The 20,689-nt window shown below is 46.3% G+C and overlaps 1 protein-coding gene across 4 annotated transcripts in view; it reads left to right on the plus strand.

Annotated features, from left to right (window-relative positions):
• MED10 (mediator complex subunit 10) overlaps nucleotides 1-20,689 on the plus strand; it is a 94,176-nt gene that overhangs the window by 29,202 nt on the left and 44,285 nt on the right. Inside the window, exon 4 of one of the 4 annotated variants that reach the window (XM_036308975.1) lies at nucleotides 3,514-6,455. The exons of 2 other annotated variants lie outside the window; for them this stretch is intronic. In XM_036308975.1, coding sequence (XP_036164868.1) covers nucleotides 3,514-3,597 — 84 coding nt within the window. In that variant the 3' untranslated portion in view covers nucleotides 3,598-6,455. Of the gene's footprint in view, nucleotides 1-3,513; nucleotides 6,456-20,689 lie in introns of those variants that run through there. One more of the 4 variants, XM_036308978.1, reaches the window with a different exon arrangement.

The following is a 20,689-nucleotide window of genomic DNA, read 5'->3' on the forward strand; positions in this document are numbered from 1 at the left end:
TAATCGTGTAAGCGGCTTTCCCACGCCTGGAAGAACCCTCCAGGACCACACACACGCAGCCAGGACAGCGCCTTCAGCACCAGGGTGTTCATTAACCACTAGATAAAAAGGTCAGGGCGACTTAAGCTGGGATGAAAGGCTGCTGCCGCTAACGATCATTTACAGGGAAGATAAGGCCTCTGTAAAATTATAATGTCAGTCAGCAGGAAGATGGGATTCAGAGCGGTTTAAAGCTGAAATCACCTTAGAGATTTGCAAGCAAAGCCCCTTTTTTTTTCTGGATAAGAAGACAGGAGCCTGTTGAGATTAAGCAGGCTCAGGAGGCACAGAGCTGGCTCTGGAATCCAGACCCCTGGGGCCCAGCCCTAGGGTTTTCCCAAGACACTAGCTGGCCTTTCTTTTCTGAAGAGATAGGGACTGGTTCCCTCTCTCAGGGTCTGGGGTCTAGCCTGTCACAAGCCTCAGGCCTAGGCCACCACCCCAGGCTCTTGTGGCTCAGGTTTGTGTGGAGGTAGTGGGGAATTTCCATGAACACAAGGAAGTAGCAACAGCAGCAAGTAGAGCTCAGCAGTCACCTGAGGCCAGAGGTGGCCTTGGGCACCTCCTGGTGCTCAGAAGCCCCAAAGCTACATGAAGCTGCGCTCCTGCTCTGGGCCCCTCTCAGCGACTAAAACCTTAGTCTCCTGCCTACCAGCCTGGCCATTGGCCAGAGCCCTCCCCTGCCACTTTTATGCAGCCCAGCAGACTGATACACGGTCCTTGGAGTCTGCTCCCAGCTTCCCCGACACTTACTGCTTCTGCTCCGCTGTCCAGACAGGGATTGCAGCAGTCCCCTGATTGGTCTCTACACCTCCCCCAGCTCCATCCCCACCCCCACTCAAATCCATCCCCCTTGGCCCTGCAGAGTGGCTTTGCCAGTCTTGCATCCTTTCCCCTCTGCTCAGCAATCCTCAGATGGCCCAGCAGTGCAGCTCAGTAGACATGGCTCAGTGCAGCCACCTGCCATTTGAGAGCCTCCTCTGTCATCTCCAGTTCCTCAGTCCCTGTGTCAGGGGTCTCCGTTCTGCAGGGCTGCTGTTTCAGTATCAGGAAGCTGCTGTCTCCCTGTCTTGCTTGCACACGTCTGCCAAGTTTAGATGCTCCAGAAGGCCCCCTTCCTTGCTCTGCAAAGAAGTTCCTGCCTCCATCTGATACTAGAGGTAACGTAGTCCCCTTGTCTCCATCCACCTGCCCTGGGCATAGATGTTTGTGCCCCTGCCATAGTCGCCATAGCCTCTGGAGTGGTTGACAGATGGCCTTCTCAGTAGATGTTTGCTTCTTGGTAAATGTTTGTGCTGGATGTTTGGTTAGCCACGTGAGTGATTTCCACCCAGAACACTGGTTCAGATCACATGAGCATCAGCTCATCATCGTATCATGCTGTATGTTCGATGACTTTCATAAAAATAAATTAGTGACTTTTAAGTTTAGCTTTTTTTCTCTTTCTTTTGAATGATGCTGGTTAGAACTCAAAGGAAAAATTAAATTGGTGCCACTTACTTATGTTTATAAAAAAAGCTTTTATAACAATATTATAAAGGTAATTGCTCCAGAATTGTCTTGTCCACTAGCTAGAAAACCCACTTAAATGATATTAAAATTAATGTTGATAAGATTAGATATGAAAAAATAAACTTAATTTTAGTAATCAGATTTCCATTATAATGAACACTACTTAAAATACACCTTAGTATTAATATGCATTCTATATTATTTTGCTTACAGTGATGCAGTTAATGTTTTGGGCAGAATAATAATTCTCATATATTTTGAGATGATTTCTCTAGTTTGTGCGGGGATATGTGCTAAATTTAGGAAAGTGAGATTACATTTTCCCAGACTTTAGGGGGTTTTATTTTCAGTCTCATTTCCATATTTTCTGGTGTTTATTTTTCCAGGGTTTGAAGAGAGTTAGCATTAAGTGCTGGGGGCCTGTCTTCTGATGGTGTAGGACTGTGATGGCGAACCTATGACACGCGAACTCATTTTTTTGGTTGATTTTTCTTTGTTAAGTGGCATTTAAATATATAAAATAAATATCAAAAATATAAATCTTTGTTTTACTATGGTTGCAAATATCAAAAAATTTCTATATGTGACACGGCACCAGAGTTACGTTAGGGTTTTTCAAAATGCTGACACGCCGAGCTCAAAAGGTTCGCCATCACTGGTGTAGGAGAAACCCATTGATTGGTTCCTTCCTTCCTTCTTTCCTTCCTCTCTACCATCAATAATAATAATAAATACAAGTGGTCATGTGCAGACAGCTTCAAGCAATGACCTGACTCCATCCCTGTGGAATTACTTAGCACCTTCAAAGATGAGAGACATGTTCAGAAACAAACATACAAGTGCTCTTCACATGTCCTGACATCACTCAGAATCAGGGTGAGATGCTAAATACAGGTGACTGTGTGCTGAGTGCTGAAGGATGTGAAGAGGGCAGGGACTCTGGAGTTCAACTGGAAATAAAGGGCAGGGGACAAGTGGTGGGTCAAAGGGAGTTTGGAAGAGCTTTGTGTAGGCATACAACATAAGAAGTGTCACTTCATTTATTGGAGCCAGATTCTGTAAGACAAAGGCTAGAAAGAAGCAGTTTCATTTCACAGATGGGAAAGAAAAGTTATTGTAAGTTTTAGGCTCAATTTGGGTGGAAGATTTATTTTGTAGACTGTCTCTCCATCCATCCATCCATCCATCCATCCATCCACCCACCCACCTACCCATCCAACCTTCCATTCTTCTTTCTATCCTTCCTTCCATTCTTCATTCTTCCCCTCCATGCCTCCATCCATCCTCTTTCATAATTACTGGAAAACTAGCCAGAACATTTAGAGGGTTTGCTGTGGTTTTTGAAGTAAAACAAAAAAAGACTCAGGGCCCCAGTGTGTCACCTGAGAGGACTAGCAGCTTCTGTTCAGAATGCCAACCTGTTTAGGTTCCTGCTGGCGTTGTGTTTCTCTATATATAGCCTGGCTCTTTTCATTCTTTATCTTCAGGGCCTTCATATATCTGTCGGAAGTATCATTTTTGATATAACTGATATATTTTAACATGTATTCAGTTCAGAGTTCCTAATAGATCTACAAAGTCATGGTCCTTTCTATGGATTTAAACATTGAATACATGGTCAAAGCTGAAGGCATTGAAACCATTCAAAGATGCCCACAAGGCCAGCCAGCATCAGACGATCCCCCTGTGTCCTTACTGATTCCCAGTATTAACCCAGGGTCTTTGCCGCTTTGAGACCATGGGATTTGGAAATCCTCCAAAGTGCAAGCCACTTGAACTGTATCCTGGTTTTAGGTATTTCCCACAAAGTGATAGGCATGCAGGCATATATGTGGGCTCCATACAGAGCCCTGATTCCATCTGGTTGTCAACCCACCATCTCCAGAACCACTGTCCTCTATAGTGTTACAAAGCCTCTTTCCTGGCTCTGTAGGCCTCAGCACATCTCTCACCTTTCCCTAGATTCTCTCCTTGGAGCACCACCTCCTGCACAAAGTCGCAACCACATCTGATCTCTCCTCTCCAACAGGCCACTGGATTTCCTAGCTGAGGACCATGAGAGGCCTCACTGCAGCAGGGATGAGGGGTGCTCCCTTTTCTCCACCTGGAGCCAGCTGTGAAGGACACTAAGGCCACCTGTGTGCCCTGCCTCAACACACTTTGGCAGCACCGTCAACCAGGGCATCCTGTTCCTTCATTCCCACATCCTTTTTATTTGGGACTTGGTGATGTTTCCAGTGCCAGTTCAGGGCTCTGTGGTTCTCCCCTGGCACAGTGTGGCTGCTCATCTACCCATTCTGCAAAGGGATAATGGAACTGTCATACCACACCCCTGCTCAGAGCCCAGAGTGACACCTTCTAGCCCCTGGGATCTGTAGAATAGTTAACTAACAACAATATTGTGGTGCTTATAATGCTCCTGACACTTCTGGAATGATTTACAGATATATCAACTCATTTAATCATCAAAATAACTGCTTTGGACTAAATGTCTCTCTTCTCCTCAAATCCATATGAAATCCTAATCCCCAGTGTGATGGGCTTTGAAAGTAAGGACTTTGGGAGGTTATCAGAGTTAGATGGAGTCATGAGGTTGGGGCCCCCATGATGGAATTAGTGCCATTTAGGAGACAAAAGGACCAGAACTTTCTCTATCAGCCATGGTGGCTACAACCAGAAGGCAGCTGTTTAGAAGCTGGGAAGTAGGCCCTCACTGGACACTAGACCCACCAGATTTTTGATCTTGGACTTCCCCACTTTCAGAACTGTGAGAAATAAATGTTTAAGCACTTAGCTTATGATTTATTTTTGTGATAGCAGTCCAAACTAAGACAATAACCTAATAAGGAAAGTTATTATTATACCCACTTACAAATAGGAAACTGAGGCCCAGAGAGGTGAAGTGACTTGTACAAATGACCCAGCTTCTTAACTGGTTGAGCCCAGTCAGGTCTGGTTTTAAGCAATCAGACGCTCAATGTCTTCAGATTGACATGTTCCACTTCCTCTCTCAGCCGAGCACCCATAGGACCCTCCCAATACAGCCTAACTAACTTTCCATCTCCGCATCTCTGCTCTGACCATTTTCATGCTCTCTCATCTCTCCCCTTTCCCCTTATCCTCCATCCAGCTCTGCCCACCCCCTGCACCCAGCACACCTTGCTTACCTTGTGAGTTACCTTCTCCTGAGACTATGTATGAGACAGGCTGTGAGCTTAGGAAGGCATGACACTTGTATATGTTTATTTATAATTTGTGTTCACAGTTCCTCATCATACCAATTATACTGCCTTATATATAATAATAACTCAGTATATGTGGATTATCAAGGAAAAATTTGCTTCACACTGATTATACAAAAGGAGAAAGTGAGGTTATAGTTACAAAAGCAACATGAAGTGGAAATCAAAGCAATTGTATGGATAATTCAAAAAGCAAAAAATCAGTTTGGGGGGGTCAATTATATGGATTTATCAGATGAGAGAGAAAAAACCTAATTGGCCCAAGTGTTCCATTCCACTTTGGGTGGGTCAGAGGGAGCTGGAGTCGGAGGTTCGTGTGCCAGACTGGCCATCGAATTCTGGGATCCCATGTGGCTTCTTCGTGCTCTGGTTTTCCTCTGTGACTGAAGGGGCTGAAGGCTGAGCAGAGCTGGTTTTAGTTGCATAATCACCCTCCTGTCACTTGGTTTGTCTCAGCCTCTAACTCTCTGAAGCCTACACTTTGGCATTCATTTCATACCGTGTTTTCTTTAAATAGTATGAGTGTTGTCTCTTTAATGAGGTTGCCAAGTCTATGATGCCGAGGTCCAACTCCTGCTTTCTTGCCCCACCTGCCCGCCTCCTTTCCTGGAGGCCCCTGTGGGTCACACCCAGGAAAACATGGCACTGATGGATGGGACAGTGAAGTTACCACAGACTCAGTGTCCTGCCCAATGCCGTCACCTGCAGAGCGTCTGATGTAGTGAACCGGGTTTGGCCTCCATGTGGGTATTTTATTAAGAGCCTCAGCTCTTAAAGAAGCTCATGATCTTCCACGGAGATCATGAGCTTCTGTGGTGGTTACAAACACACCTCTGTCAAGGCTGTGGACAGCTGGCTCCATGGTGATAGCAGCTCACCTTCATCGCGCTCAGAACCAGGAGGGGTGGCCTGCCACAGAGGAAGCAGTGTATTATGGTGTCCATCTCTTTCTGGTACTTTTTAATAAAAACACCTCTCTGGGTTGACTCATGATCTAAAAGAGAGAGTTATAGGAAAGTTCCTGCATGTATTGACTTTGAAGTGTTACAGCTAGAAATAGAAGATCGATTTTTTGAATCAACCTTAAAAAAAAGAGATTCCTGTTTTTTAAAAAAACAGCAATTCAGGAGATGACCACAGTCTTATAAGAGACAGGACTTTGAAAGAAACCTGCAGAGCATCAGTCCCAGGCTGACTGGCTGGCACATCCACGTGGGCTATTTTGAGTGTGACGCTGGTCTTGGAGATAGCTCAAATTAGGATGATGGCCCTTATCCAATACTAACACTTCTATTTGGTTATTAAGCAGAGGGATCAGGAGCGAAGGGCTTAAGTAGTCTGAAACTTGCAAGGTTTAAGAGTCTGTTCAGTTTTCCCCTGGCCAGCCAGCCTTGTTGGAAGCATCCAGCTTCAAAGCCTGGTGAATCAGCATTTGAAGACAGATCTGGCCTAATTTGGAGATTTTGACTCAGCCAATCAGTGAACTTCAGCAATTTTCTCCTGAAGCTTTAGGTCACCTTTGGGTTTCATTCAAGTTCAAATACCAAGGGCAAAGGGAAGGTGGATGACAAACTCTTGTGAAGATTGTACAACCAGGAGTCTGAAATCAACTCATCTGCTGCAGGACTGAATTGCATCTTGTTTGCCTCTTGGCTTTCCTTTCCCAAGGGGGGGGGGGGGCGGTGAGGCAGGAAGGAGAGGGAGGGCAGCGAGGGTTCAGGAAAAGGTGGACCTCCCTGGTGCATAGGAGGCATAACAGACCCCCTCAGAGCCCACTCCCAGCAGCCGGCGCCTGGCCAGCCCTTCGGAGCTCAGCAGCCCATTGCTGTGTGGGCTGACACGTTACTGTAAATCTCCAACTCAGATTTTGAGCAAGCGTTCAGCTGATGCTAAGTGCTTTCTGCTCTCAGCACAATTATGTATTTCTGAGAAATACCCAAAGCACCCTTTGAATGTGAAAATGGGTTAGATCAAACCTCCAAAGTGTACCTTTCTCCCGATCATCCCTTTTAATGTATCCATCGTTCCTGACAATAAGGGGAAGTGTGCATTTAGCTGTGTGCTTTTATGTCTCCAGGCTGCTACTTGCTCGTTCAGGCTGTAGATACCCTTAAACAGAGAAACAATCGGTGGACATAAAATATTAATACTGTATCCTTATTAAAGTACACTAAGCAGTAGTAAGCATGTGTTAGGCTGTCAGGAGGCATGGAATGTGAAATGTAAGTTGGGGTCTTCATTATCCCACGGACCGAAAGCCTTGCTAATGATGTGATTCTCTTGTAGGCCTGTTTCAGAACATTTTAGCTGCAACGCTTTAGCGTTAAGATCTTCCCCTCAGGCTTTTCTGGTCTGAATGATTTCTTCCTGTATTTCCTCTAGGTAAAAACATCTTTGTTGATTTTTTTTAAATTCTAGAAAAAATGTGTATTCATCTTAATGGGATTTAAGTGATGTAGAAACAAAAAAACATAAAATAGAAAATGTTATAGGTTTATAATATAATATTAATCCATCCAGAGATCTTTATATACATAAATAAGTAATACTAGAGGCCCAATGCACAAAATTTGTGCAAGAGTAGGCCTTCCTTCCTCCAGCTGCTGGCACTGGCTACCCTCTGGCACCCGGGACCCGGGCTTTCCTCCAGCCACCAGCAGGCAACTGGGACCTGAGCTACCCTCACAGCCCTCGCTTCATCTGGAAGGTGGTCTGGAAGGATGTCCGGTCTAATTAGCATATTACACTTTTATTATTATAGATACTAGAGGCCCGTTGCACGAAGATTTGTGCAATAGGCCTTCTTTCCCCTGGCTGCCAGCACCAGTTTTCCTCTGGCACCAGAGACCCAGACCTTCACTCTGGCCACTGCCTTCCATCTTCACTCTGGACACAGTCTTCACTGTGGCTGGAGCCTTCAGTCTTTGCTCCTTGCTCTGGAGTCTTTAGTCTCTGGCCAGAGCTGCTCCTGTAGCTCCTTCCACCCCCCGACCTCCCCCTCATAGCTTGATCACTGCTTCACCTGCAGACCTCGCTGACGGGCTCCTGGGTCCCAGGGGGCCGTCTTGCCTGTGGCCTGGCTTTCCTGGGGTCGCACATGGGGGCCTGGATAGCGGCTCCTGGTGTCCCGCCCTCTCTGCAGTATGCAAATTAGCCGCCGTCTTTGTTGGTGGTTAATTTGCATATCACACCGATCAGCCAATGGCAATGGTAATGAAGGTACGGTTAATTACCATGTTTGTTTATTATTAGATAGGATTAAATATGTATACAATATTTATTATTATATTTAATTTTGTTATATCATACAAAGGCTATTATTTTATATCTCTTTTTTTCCACTTAATGCATATTTGACTACTTTCTATGAATGTATGTTACTATTTGGTAGAAAGTTATGTTACAAAAAGATAAACTAAAGATACATTATGGTATATGTATCTATTCATTGGGCAGCATTAAATTAATTATAAATAATACATTGTTGAGAAAAACCAAGATGGCGGCATAGGTAAACACCTGAAATTGCTGCCTCGAACAACCACTTCAAAAATACAACTAAACGACAAAACAGACATCATCCAGAACCACAGGAAGGCTGGCTGAGTAGAAATTCTACAACTAGAAGGAAAGAGAAAAGCACACTGAGACTCAGAGGAGGTGCAGAAGTGAAGTGCAGAGGTATGGAGGCACGTGCGCAGGAAGGTCTGGCAACAGAGGATGCCCGTGTCTTTTTCAATTGGGAGGGAGTCTCAAGCTCCCGACTGCTCTGAACTCCAGTTCCAGGTGAGTCTCTGGGGACTCAGACTCATACGGGGAGAAACTGGACTGTCTGGCAGCGGGCAGAACTCGAGGGCAGCTTTCTCTCAGAGGTGCTTGCAGCGATTACCACAGGACACTGAGACAGGACACTGAGGAGACCCAGGGGCCTCTTAGGACAGGGCTGAGGATCAGCCATAGCTGCTTGCTCCACTCTGTTGATTTCCTGAGACCCTGCCCCACCCAAGCTGCTAGCAGAGGCTTTTGCATATGAATGGGCTGGCCCTTTGAGATCTAAAATTACCTAACAAACTGTAGCTGGGTCAGAGAGACCCAGAACATCCAAAAGAAGGCCCAAGGCCCCACAGAAGCTTGCATTGCTTCACAGCTGGGCCTCATCTGGGCACCTCCAAACCTCAAACAAGGGAGAGGAATCTGTAGATCTCTCCATAGCTCCTGCTGGGTAGCCTCAGGCAGAGGCTAAATTAGCACCTCCTTAGAGATCCAAGAGCCCGTGTTCCCAGTGGGCAGATTGGGACCATCCAGATTACAACTTCTCAGATCCATAAGGGACACACTCAGGGGGCAGACTCGGTGAGCACCAAAGCCCCACTGAAGCAAGTCTTGCCCCATAAAGGTGTCTTCAGCACAGAAGTTCTCCCACTGTAGACACAGCTGATTCTCACAGACAATTGGCCTGGAGGTCAATTCCTCCCAGTGATACCAACAACAATCAAGGCTTAACTACAACAAGATTATGCACACAGCCCACAAAGGGGTGCACCAAGAGTGTCCACCTCAGGTAATTGGGGAGGCTGAGCCACTGGGCCCTATAGGACACCTTGTAGGGGGGAAAGGGGTGTGGGGGGTGTGGGAAGAGACTGGACAAAAATCATACACCTATGATGAAGACATTGGGGGGGGGGTAAGGACAGAGGGTGGGGTGGGAACTGGGTGGAGGGGAGCTATGGAGGGAAAAAAGAGGAACTGTAATAATCTGAACTATAAAGATTTATTAAAAAAATAAATAATACATTGTTAAGTGGAACTATGATATTCAATGAATGAAATTGATATAAAGTTATTCATGAATAAAACATCAGGTTAGAATTTTCCCCACAAACCCCATGTATCTTATCTTATTTAAGATGACTTTGTCTTAAAACTCATGGACACAGACAATAGTAGGGTGGTTACCAGAAGAAAAGGGGGTTGGGGGGAGGTATAAGAGGGCATAGGGGTCAAATATATGATGATAGGAGACTTGACTTCGGGTGGTGAATATACAATGTAATATACAGATAATCCTACATAATAAAAGTCTAATATGCAAATTGACCAAACGGTGGAACGACTGGACACTATGATGCACACTGACCACTTCGGGGCAGGAGCTTCCCTCTGGTGGTCAGTGTGCTCCCACAGGGGGAGCACCGCTCACCCAGAAACCAGCCTCACAGCTGGTGAGCACAGTGGTGGTGGTGGGAGCCTCTCTTGCCTCCATGGCAGCGCTAAGGAAGTCCGGCTGCTGACTTCTCCCAAGAGCTCCTGGACTGCAAGAGGGTGCAGGCTGAGCTGAGGGGGCACCCCCCGCCCCAGTGCACGAATTTCGTGCACTGGGCCTCTAGTATATTATAGAATTGTACACTTGAAACCTATATAATTATATTAATCAATGTCACCTCAATAAATTTAATAAAATTTCAAAAAAGATGACTCTGCTTTGATTTAAAAACCACACTAAAACTCCTGCTTTGTTGGGAAAGCTTCCTTTGGCTGTCTTCACAGTGGACCATCCATAACACAGTAATCATTATTTCTTTGAATGACCCAGGTGTGAGTTCAAGGGGAGTCACTTTCCCACCTTGATCTCAATAGCTTGCTCCCCAGCCCCACCCAGCTGAATGATAAGGATGAGATGATGACAGTTAGTGGGTGTCATCCTTTGTAATCCCATTTTTAAGCTCTTTAGAAACTCTTGGGGCGAACTAGTTTTAACTCTAGATGAACTTTCTTTTTGAATAAATGTGAATTAAACAATTTCAGGGAATAAAATGTTTGACAATGATTAGAGTGAGTATAAAAGCTTTAAAATTTTATTTGGGATGTTAAACTCCAAATGGAAATAATTTGATTTTCCAACATATCCAAGTGTGTAAAAGTTATATCTCATCCTCCATAAACTAGCAGGTATTCCTGTTTGTTAAATGTGTTCTAAAATGTAGTCCCGCCCCACTTTGTCAACCCCCCACCCTCCCCAAGTTGGTAAACTGAACCACTCTTTACACAGCTGCTTAAGCCAAACATCTAGAAAGTGTTCTTGTAGAAGGTAGCTTCTGCCACAGACACAAATACTCCTGGAATCTCTGTAACTTATATTCATGAATATTTGCTTTTGCTCATTGGTCAGCAGGTAGGCTGAAGCTTTCTGGGATCTGATGCTCTTGGGTAAACTCACTGGGGCCCAGTGAGTGTCCATGTGTCTTCTCATTGGAGACCCAGGCTGGCAGAGCAGGCACTGCCTGGGGCGTGCTTTTCTCATGGTGCAGGTAGAAACTCAGGAAGGGCAGCAGAAGCAAGAGGTGCTCACTAAACCCTCTGCTGTATCCGCACACTGTCATCCTGTGCACATCTCATTGGCTGGAGAAAGTCATGTGGACAAGTCCAAAGTGAATGGAGAGGGACATGTGCTCTCCCCTCAGGAGCCATGTTCAGGTAGGAAGGATTAACTGGAGAAACCCTTGCCTAGTTCAAGTTCTGTTGCCTGTCTATCCAGAAGAAACCTCACCTTTGCCCTCTTCTCTCCACCTCCACCACTGCCCTCCATAACAAGCCACTATCTTCCTCCCCTGGGAGAAACCCTCTCTCTGCTTTCACTCTGCACTGGACCTCTCAGGTCCATTCTGCATACAGCAGCTGGAGAGATCTAAAAACACACAACAAAATGCAAAACAGGCCTTGTTACTCTCTTGCCTAATACTACCCTTTGACTTCTCATTACCCTTAGAGAAAAATCCATTCTTCTGCCATTGACCATAAAGCCTGATGGGATCTGGCTCCTGCCTGCATCCTGAAGTCATCTCGGGCAGCTCCCCCTCCCACACTCTCCAGCCACTCTATCCTCCTTCCTTCCTCCAGGACATAAGCTTGTTCTTGCTGTAGGGCCTTCACACCAGCTGTTCTCTCTGCGGGCAGCAGGCTCCTCCTGGTTTCTTTTTAATAAAACTCAACCTTTACGGAGACACTTTCATTGGACATCAGTCTAAAGCATTCTCTGCATGACACTCAGAACAGCTGGTGAGTTCTTTTTTAATTTGTTGATTGTTCATTGTCTATAATGCCCGCTCTCTCCCATAATGCCAGCTCAAGAGGGCTGGGCCCTTAGCACCTCTGTTTTCTAGAAGAGTCCCTACAAACCACAGGGAGTTGGTGGATATTGATGAATGAATTTTAAAGTTTCCTAATGGAGGTCAGGGCACAACACTGTCTTTTATTATTAACAAACTTAAAAAATGCACTACTTTAAGTGAATGTGTAGGTGGGGAGTAGAATATTGGTTCAATAGTTGATAGGGTATGGAATGAAAAGCCAGGTCACATGATAGAATGAGAAATAAATTCACAGGAAGGAAAGACCTAAGGACTTCCATAATTCGAGGTGTGCAGAGTGGGGGGAATAAAAAAAGCTCATGGGAGAAAACCAGGGAGCCCATGGGATGGCTTCAGTTCTATTTCTTCCCAGCTGTGTCCCTGGCTATGCTATTTTATTCGATTTAACTTAATCCTTGACAGCCTTATGAAGTAGATGTTATACATATTTCATGAAGGAAGGAGTTGAGTGTGAGAGATTATATATAATTGGGGTCTGGCCCAATGTAGAAGCTCAGTAAGTGATGGCCCCTTACAAAATCTATGCCAAGTTCTCTGTGCTGGCCTTTGTAAGAATGTGATGTATTCAACCTCTAAAACCCTACAACCAGAAATAAAAAAGGAGTAATTTCTGAAATTAGAAAAATGCCTCTCCATGGAGGAATTCACCACAGGGAATCTAATCACAGAAGTACTCGTTACATTTAATGTGGTCCCTGGGGCAAAGACATGCAGATGTGGCTTTCTGTCATAGCTACACAGCCCGAGAGTGAGGGGCTGGTTTCCCACAGCTCACAATACAGGTGACACCGGTGTCACCCTGTGCTCTGTCAGAGGGAGGCCAATGGGGCAGGTCCTGCCCGGTTATCTGTTTGCCAGTCCCAAAGTTCTGGTGTTATGACGTGGGAAGGCCTGCCCAGGACTGTTCCTTTACCCCACGGGGAGCTCCTACTGACTTCCTGGTCCTTTCCCAAGGGGGCTTATTATATTGATTTAAAGCCATATATGTGATCATCAAAAAGTAAATGTTTACATATATTCAAACCGTTTTGTTTTTTTTTGCTATGAATGGGAAAAACTAATGACAATTAGGAATTTCTATCTCAGGTTTTAAAAAATCTGAATCTTCCCCCCGCCCCAGGCTGCTTGAAAAAAGTCAATAAACTAATCCTTGCTTTTCTTGTTTATAATTATCTAGAGGCCTGGTGCACAAAATTCATGCACAGGTAGGATCCCCAGGCCTAGCTGGCAATCAGGGCTGATTGGTAAGGTGACTGGTGGGGCAATTGGGGGCCCCCACTTGTACCTGCCTTGGCTGGCCTGGCACTGCCCACTTGCTGGCCTCACCCCCTGCTGCCACTGCTGGTTGGGGCCTGTGAGCTGGCAGCAGCTCCTGCATTGAGTGTCTGCCCCCTGGTGGTCAGTGTGCATCATAGCAACCAGTCATTCCGCTGTTCGGTAGATTTGCATATTAGGGTTTTATATAAATAGACTAGAGGTCTGGTGCACAAAAATTTGTGCACTCGGGGGGGATGGGGGGGTCCCTCAGCCCGGCCTGTGCCCTCTTGCAGTCTGGGACCCCTCAGGGGATGACCACCTGCTGGCTTAGGCCCACTCCCCAGGGGATTGGGCCTAAACTGGCAATCAGACATCCCTCTGGCAGCCCGGCAGCCCTCAGGGGATGTCCACTTGCCAGCGGGGAGCAGGTCTAAACTGCAGTCGGACATCCTTAGTGCTGCTTAAGAGGCAGGAGAGGCTCCCACCACCATCACTGTACTGGCAGCCATCAGCCTGGCTTGTGGCTGAGCAGAGCTCCTCCCATGTGAGAGTACCCTGACCACCAGAGGGCAGCTTCTGCACTGAGCGTCTGCCCCCTGGTGGTCAGGGTGTGTCATAGTGATCAGTCATTCCCAGTCCTTCTGCTCTTAGGGTCAGTTTCCATATTACCCATTTACTATATAGGATAGAGTCCTGGTGCACAGGTGGGGGCCAGCTGGTTTGCCCTGAAGGGCGTCCCAGATCAGGGTGGGGGTCCTGCTTGGGTGCCTGGCCAACCTGGATGAGGGGATGATGGCTGTTTGCAGCTGGTCCCCGCTGGGGTGCCTGGCCAGCCTGGATGATGGGATGATGGCTGTTTGCAGCTGGTCACACACCCTTCAGGGTGGGGGTCCTCACTGGGGTGCCTGGCCAGTCTGGGTGAGGGGCTGAGGGCTGTTTTCAGGCTGGTGGGCGACTGAAGCTCTCAGCCTCTCCTTTTTTCTTTTTCTTTTTTTTATTCTGGGATTAATTTACCTTCTATAGCTGTCACTGGAGCTGAGAGCAGGCTCCAGCTCTGAGGCCGTTGCCGGCTGAAAGCAGGTTTCTGGGGTTTGTTTAGGTTCTATAATTGCAACATTGTTTCATCCGGAGCTCAGAGCTGAGCTGCGGCAGGTGGGGAACTTTGACTTCATCCATCACTGGAGCAAGCAAGCCTTATGTTCATGTTTGCTTCAGCTGCCTGGCTGCCGGCCACCATCTTGGTTGGCAGTTAATTTGCATATCTCCCTGATTAGCCAATGGGAAGGGTAGCAAAGTTACAGCTAATTACCATGTTTCTCTTTTATTAGATAGGATTAGCCCAATTTCATGTAGTACTAACAATCCTACTGGAGGCTTGATTGCACACACTTTAAAATGAAATAATGGGGATGAAGAGAGGTTGAGCAAGCTGCTCAAGTCACACAGTGTTCAAGTGGCTGTAGGTGCAAGTTCTGGACTTTGGAATTCGGTTCCCCATGATGGCACTGGGAGGCCTGCTCTATATTAATTTAGTTGCTGCAGCAAATTACCACAAATTTAACAGCGTAACAATACAAATTTATTATCTTACAGTTCTGGAGGCCAGATGTCTGATGTGGGTGTCACAAGGCTGTGTCCTTTCTACAGGTTCCAGGGGAGAATCCATCTCTTGCCTTTTCCAATGTCTAGAGGCCACCTGCACTCCTTGGCTTGTGGCCCCTTCCCCCATCTTCATAGCCAGCACGTGGCCTCTGTGTGCCTTTTTCCATGGTCACATCTCTCCAGCCCTTTTCTGCCTTCCTTTTGCATATTTAAGGACCCTTGTGATGATGCCAAGACTACCCAGGTGATCCAGGATGACCTCCTAATTTTAAGGCCAGGTGGTGAGCAGCCTTAATTCCATCTGCCACCTCAATTCTTTTCTGCTGTGTATCCTACCATATTCACAGGTCCGGATCAGGATGTGAACATGGGGGAGTCCTCCTCCTGTCTACCATGCCCTATACAGCGTTTCTGGAGGGAGCTGAGCCACTAAGGCAGGAACCCAGCCAGGTGTCTCCTAATAGACCCCTGGTCTCCCCTCCCACTTCTGAAAAGAGAGGCGTTTAAAAAGCTTGTATTTGCTCAGCATAAGGGGGCGGGGAGGGCGGAGGGACGAAGCACCCAGTTCCTATCCTCACATCTTATTTGACTTTCACAAAAAGATAAGAAAAGTAAATGTGTGAGACATTGTCTATTCAAAGTACTTTCTTAAAAGTGACTTCTGACAACTGTCATTAAAAGGAAATAGACAGTATAAAAACCCCAAATATCTAATATAAAAATTACTTCATTTCCTATGCTTTGCCACTGGTTAAAAGAAAAAAAACAAACACAACCCAAGCTCTTTTTCTACTTTGAGCTTGTGTGATCCTTGAATTCATATGACTTATGTCCCTGCTGGTCCTAATGCTTTATGTATACAGTGCCCGGTGGAGTCAACAATAAAAGCACAGAAAATACTTCTAAAGTCCACAGATTTCAGTTCAAAGACATCACTGCAGTGGGAACAATTATGCACCAGCTTTGGCTATTTCTTGTGCTTTGTCCATGAGAACAGTGTTCTCTCTCTCTCTCTCTCTCTCTCTCTCTCTCTCTCTCTCTCTCTCTCTCCCCCTCCCTCCTCCCCCCAAGCTCTGCAAACCATAAATCATGATTCGGATCTTGCTGTATGAAACAGCAGCCACAGCCTTTTAGAAACAGCTATCCCGCCTTTTGTCTCTGCACCTCACCACCTCAGGGTATTTTCTATCAGAGTGAGGATCCACCTGGAGGGGGTTGGAGATAAGAGATGTGGAGGCGGGGGATGGGCTCTAACACAGCTCTGCAGTTGGTTGGGGGGGAGGGTCTCCCACTCAAGTCCACTCAGACCTGGATTTCAGTATTATTGGGTCCTTTGTAATATTTGTTTATTTTATGCATTTTAAAACAACATTCTTGTGCACAAGGGTTCACAGCTTCACCAGGCTGCTGGAGAGAATGCTCTGTTGCAACAAAGGTTGAGAACTGCTGGTGTAGGGAAAGTGTGTGAGAGAGAGAGGAGTTAGTGCTGCCTGGGCCAGGACTTGGGGGGCAGGCAACCCTGAGACTCCTCGAGCAACCAGACTTTCCTGTTTTCTGTAGTCCAAGCTCTCCTTGCCTTTTGCAATGCAACAGCCTGTGGGAGCACCTTTTGGGGTGCTCTCTGCTAAGGACCATGAGAGGTTGCCAAGCTGGAAAGAGCACCACCCTCCTCCCCAGGGAATGAATAACACTGAAAGGAAGAGGGCAGAGGGCATCTGTACGGAGGGAGATTGACTTTGGTGATGAGCCTTGTGATCGAGATTCTGTACAAGCCTATGCAGGAGAATGAGGAAAGGAAGGATTCGGTGCCATCTCGGGAGGATGCCATCCTGGGGGAGGTAGGGTCTTGCCTTCATCTTGAAGGTTGGTTTGCTTCAAGGTCTGAGGGAAGGACATTTCATATGCAGGGGAAATAGGCTCAAAGTCAGAGCTGGTGTGTGTGTGTGTGTGTGTGTGTGTGTGTGTGTGTGTGTGTGTGCAGCCACCTAGAGTGTTTGTGAGTGCATGGATGTATGTGTCCCTGTGTGTGCATGTTTTCATGTGTGTGTGCACACATATGCATGCCTGCATGTGAGTGTGTGTGTGTGTGTGTGTGTGTGTGCGCTATTTGTGAAAAAGTCTAGTGAGGGGAACCAAGACCTGAGCTGATACTCTGGCGGGAGCTTGGGAGGCCTGAGATAAGGGGTGCATGAGGGGAGGCTGAATCATTTGGCCCCAGCCCTGGAAACTGCTTATCGGCTACTATTTAATTACTTCATGGCCATCGTTGAGTCCCTGCCCCACACTAGACATAAGAGGTCTGGAATTTCTCCATCGCCTCCATAGTGCTCAGACCATGTCATAGTGTACAATAAAAACTCTTTAAGAGCAGTGCTTCAAAGGAACATAGGAGTACATGCATGTGTGGGCAGTGCTAAATTGTGCACATGGGCTGGGTGTGTACTGAACATAGAGGCTGGGGATCAGGAAACATCAAGAAACAAATTTTCAGACTTTCTTATTCTCCTAGCTCAGTTCTGTTGAGTTGTCCTTTCTCCCTGTTGGACCCCGAAGCTTCCTACTTCCCAGCATTTGCAGAGTCCAAACCTGACCTGGAGAAGCAAGGACACAACTCCCCATGGCCCATCATTGTTTTGTGTATGTGTGCACACACGTGCAGGAAGTCATAGGTACCTATGCTTCAGAAGAGCTTGTGTATTGTTGAGTGAATGAATGTGTGAAGAATAAGATGTCTGCATTCAGAGTGAGAAGGCTGTGACTGGGACAGCCGTAGGCAAACTACGGCCCACGGGCGGATTCAGCCCATTTGGAATGAATAAAACTAAAAAAAAAAAAGACCGTACCCTTTTATGTAATGATGTTTACTTTGAATTTATATTAGTTCACACTAACACTCCATCCATGCTTTTGTTCCGGCCCTCCGGTCCAGTTTAAGAACCCATTGTGGCCCTCGAGTCAAAAAGTTTGCCCACCCCTGGACTGGGAGAAAGTGAGAACCTCCCTTCTCTGGGGGATTCAACAGAGGATGCTTGTGGGTAACTCAGGCTTAGCTGGTTGAAGGTTTCATGGGCTCCCTCCAGCCAATCTGTGCATAATTATTCTGTGATCCTGTGAAAGTCATACCTGTTGGTAAATGTTACTTTTGCAGGGTGACAGGTAGATGAAAACATTTATGACTCTCCCAATGAGTCATTGAATGTTTACTTAATGAGTCAGAGCATTTTGAGTGTGGGCAGTCTGGCCCTGTGCAGTCCCCCTATGGGGGGATGCCTGTGTCCTCTCACAGTTGACTCAGTTCTCACAGTTTACATTATTTCATGTTAGATTTTTTAAGAAGTGGTAAAAAGGCTGAGCTGTGTGTAAGAGCTCCAAGAAAACAGAGAACTGTTAATAAAGCATCAGACAGGAGATCAAGTAGGCCAGAAGACTTAAAGGCAACTCCCTTGTGCCCAGAAAGGACAGAGACCATGGAGAAATGAGCAGAGAGCCATGTGTCCCACTGCAGAGGCCTTGGCTGATCAGATGGAGGTTCAGCTGTGAATAATCAATCATGTGTAGGAAAGAGGGAAGAGATGCCTTAGGACATGTGTTGCAGCTGTGAGCTCTGCCATGACCACAGCCGCACATGAATCTCCCTTTTTCTTGTTTTTCAAAAAAGAAACTATTTTCTATAGGCTTGGTTTCCTCCTTATGATGAATAGCAAGCCACAGGGGCAGGCTTTTGGGAGAATTTGCATCTATCTTCTGATACAAAACTCTGGGCTGGTTTTACTGATATCTGAGCATGGCTTAATTAGGTGTAGTGCCTGGAATGAATGGCATTTTTAATTATATTTAAAATGAGTAACTGTGGAGCTTGGAAACATATTCTCAAAATTCTCCACCATTGTGAGGTGGGATCCATGTCCCTGCCCCTTAAATGTGGGTTCTGTGTTGCTTGGACAGTAGAGCACAGTGGGCTGGCTGTCCAGATTCTCAGTCCAGGCTAAGAAAAGGGTAACTCCTACTTTATGCCTCTTGGGACCCTTGGTCTAGAACCCCAGCTACCATTCTGGAAGGAAGCTTAAGCCACCTTGTGGAGATACCCACATGGAGAGGACTTAGTAGCCAGCACCAACTTGCCAGTTCTGTGATGTGCCATCTCGAAGTGGATTCCAGTGAGTCATGGCAAATGATGCCAAGTGAGGCAGGGCCAAGCTTCCCTGCTGAGTTCTGCTCAGCAAAATAGTGAACAAAATCAATTTGTTGTTGTTTTAAGCTACTGAGCTTTGGGGTCATTTGTTCTGCAGTAACAGATAACTGAATCTCATTTATGAACAAGTATAATGACATAGAAGGATGTAAACCACAGTTATTTCCAGATCTTTTGTTACTGGAGTGAAAGCGCCATGATATTGGTAGTTAGATACAATCAAAGGTTAGAAGCCTCAGGTTTCTTATCTGTAAGACAATAGTGTCCATCTTATGCTTATGTTTGAGGATGAAGTTAGATATGCAACGTGGCTAGCGATTTCCTTGTCAGAGGGCACCCCACAACAAGGTGGGTTTCTTTCTCCCCCGCTGCCCCCCTCTCTATCCCCAGGAGATGGTGGATTCTTTTGGTTTGTTTTCAGAAGTGATCTAGATAGATAAGAACTTGGCGATAGTAATTGCCAGGCAAGAGGAAAGGGAGACCCAGTGTTCAGGGAAGGGCCAGAAACCATCTTTTGCATAGTTTGGATTTAAAAAGCACACACATCAATTGTGTTTCAACAAAAGGAAACAGAAATACAAATATTTTTACAGAAGTGGCCTAGAGGTGGAAGAAAAAAAAATGCACTTTCCAAAGTTGAATGAATTTCCAAAAAGATCAGGTCTTAGGGCAAAACACAGGCTTTAAGTTCTTAGATTTGTTTTTTATAGGGACACTGCCTCGGAGACTGGAATCAGCAGGGGGCCTACCTCCCCCTCCCTGGGCTGCTGGAGGCGAATGCCCTCCTGGCCTGAGTGGCCTGAACTCCAAGCACTCTTGTTCGCATCAAGCTGTTTTACAAACCTTAGCTGCAGTGAGGTGAGCAGACGCTTTGAGAATCAGACACCTCATGAGGAAAAATCTAGGAGCCAGTCTCATTCTGAGCTGGCAGGCTCACTCATCAGTTGGTGAGGAGGCAGGAATGTGCCTGTCCACTCTCGGCTTGCCTTCCATCTTCCTCAGCCAGTGGCAAGGTGTGACTGTAGTATGTTCCCTCAAAACACTGAAACATTCACAAATTATTATCTTTTCTTCCAGCCACAAGGCTAGATAATAATTATAGAACTTGATTTACATTTTATTTCATTTACATATTGGAACTTGCACTTGAACCCAAACCCCAAGGCAGAGGGTCTTGACTCTGGGCAGGCCAGTCAGGGCCAGTGAGTGGGAATGGAAGAGAGATCATCAATACCTTGTCTAAGGCTTAGGACTGTCCGTCAGTGGTGGCCCACTTGGGAGTCAGTGAGCGAGAGGTGAGGACTCTGACTGGGGTCACCAAGTGACAGCTTCTGGTTCCAATGTCCTGGAAATTATAGATGGGCATTGATTAGCTTGGAGGCAGTTTCAGTGCCTGACCTTCTGATGTAGATGTAGTGTCGCTTTCTTCCTCCTCACTCCCACCTTCCTTTCTGTGTGAACCCCTCCCTAGGGGCTGCTGCTGGGCGTGTGGATGCTGAGCTTGCTGTGCCCAATCCCCTTTGCCCAGCTCAAATTGGAGCAGATGCCAGTTGGAAAAATGAATTGAAACCGGTAATACGACATGAGTTATTGAATTGTTTTGATGGACTCCCAGCCTAATACAGTCCCACCTGGCAGCCACAGCCACAGCTTTGCCTGGCTGCATACTAGCCTTGGGTTGAGCTATAACAGAGTCC

Source organism: Myotis myotis, unplaced genomic scaffold, assembly GCF_014108235.1.
Source record: "Myotis myotis isolate mMyoMyo1 unplaced genomic scaffold, mMyoMyo1.p scaffold_m19_p_5, whole genome shotgun sequence".
Lineage (NCBI taxonomy): Eukaryota > Metazoa > Chordata > Mammalia > Chiroptera > Vespertilionidae > Myotis > Myotis myotis.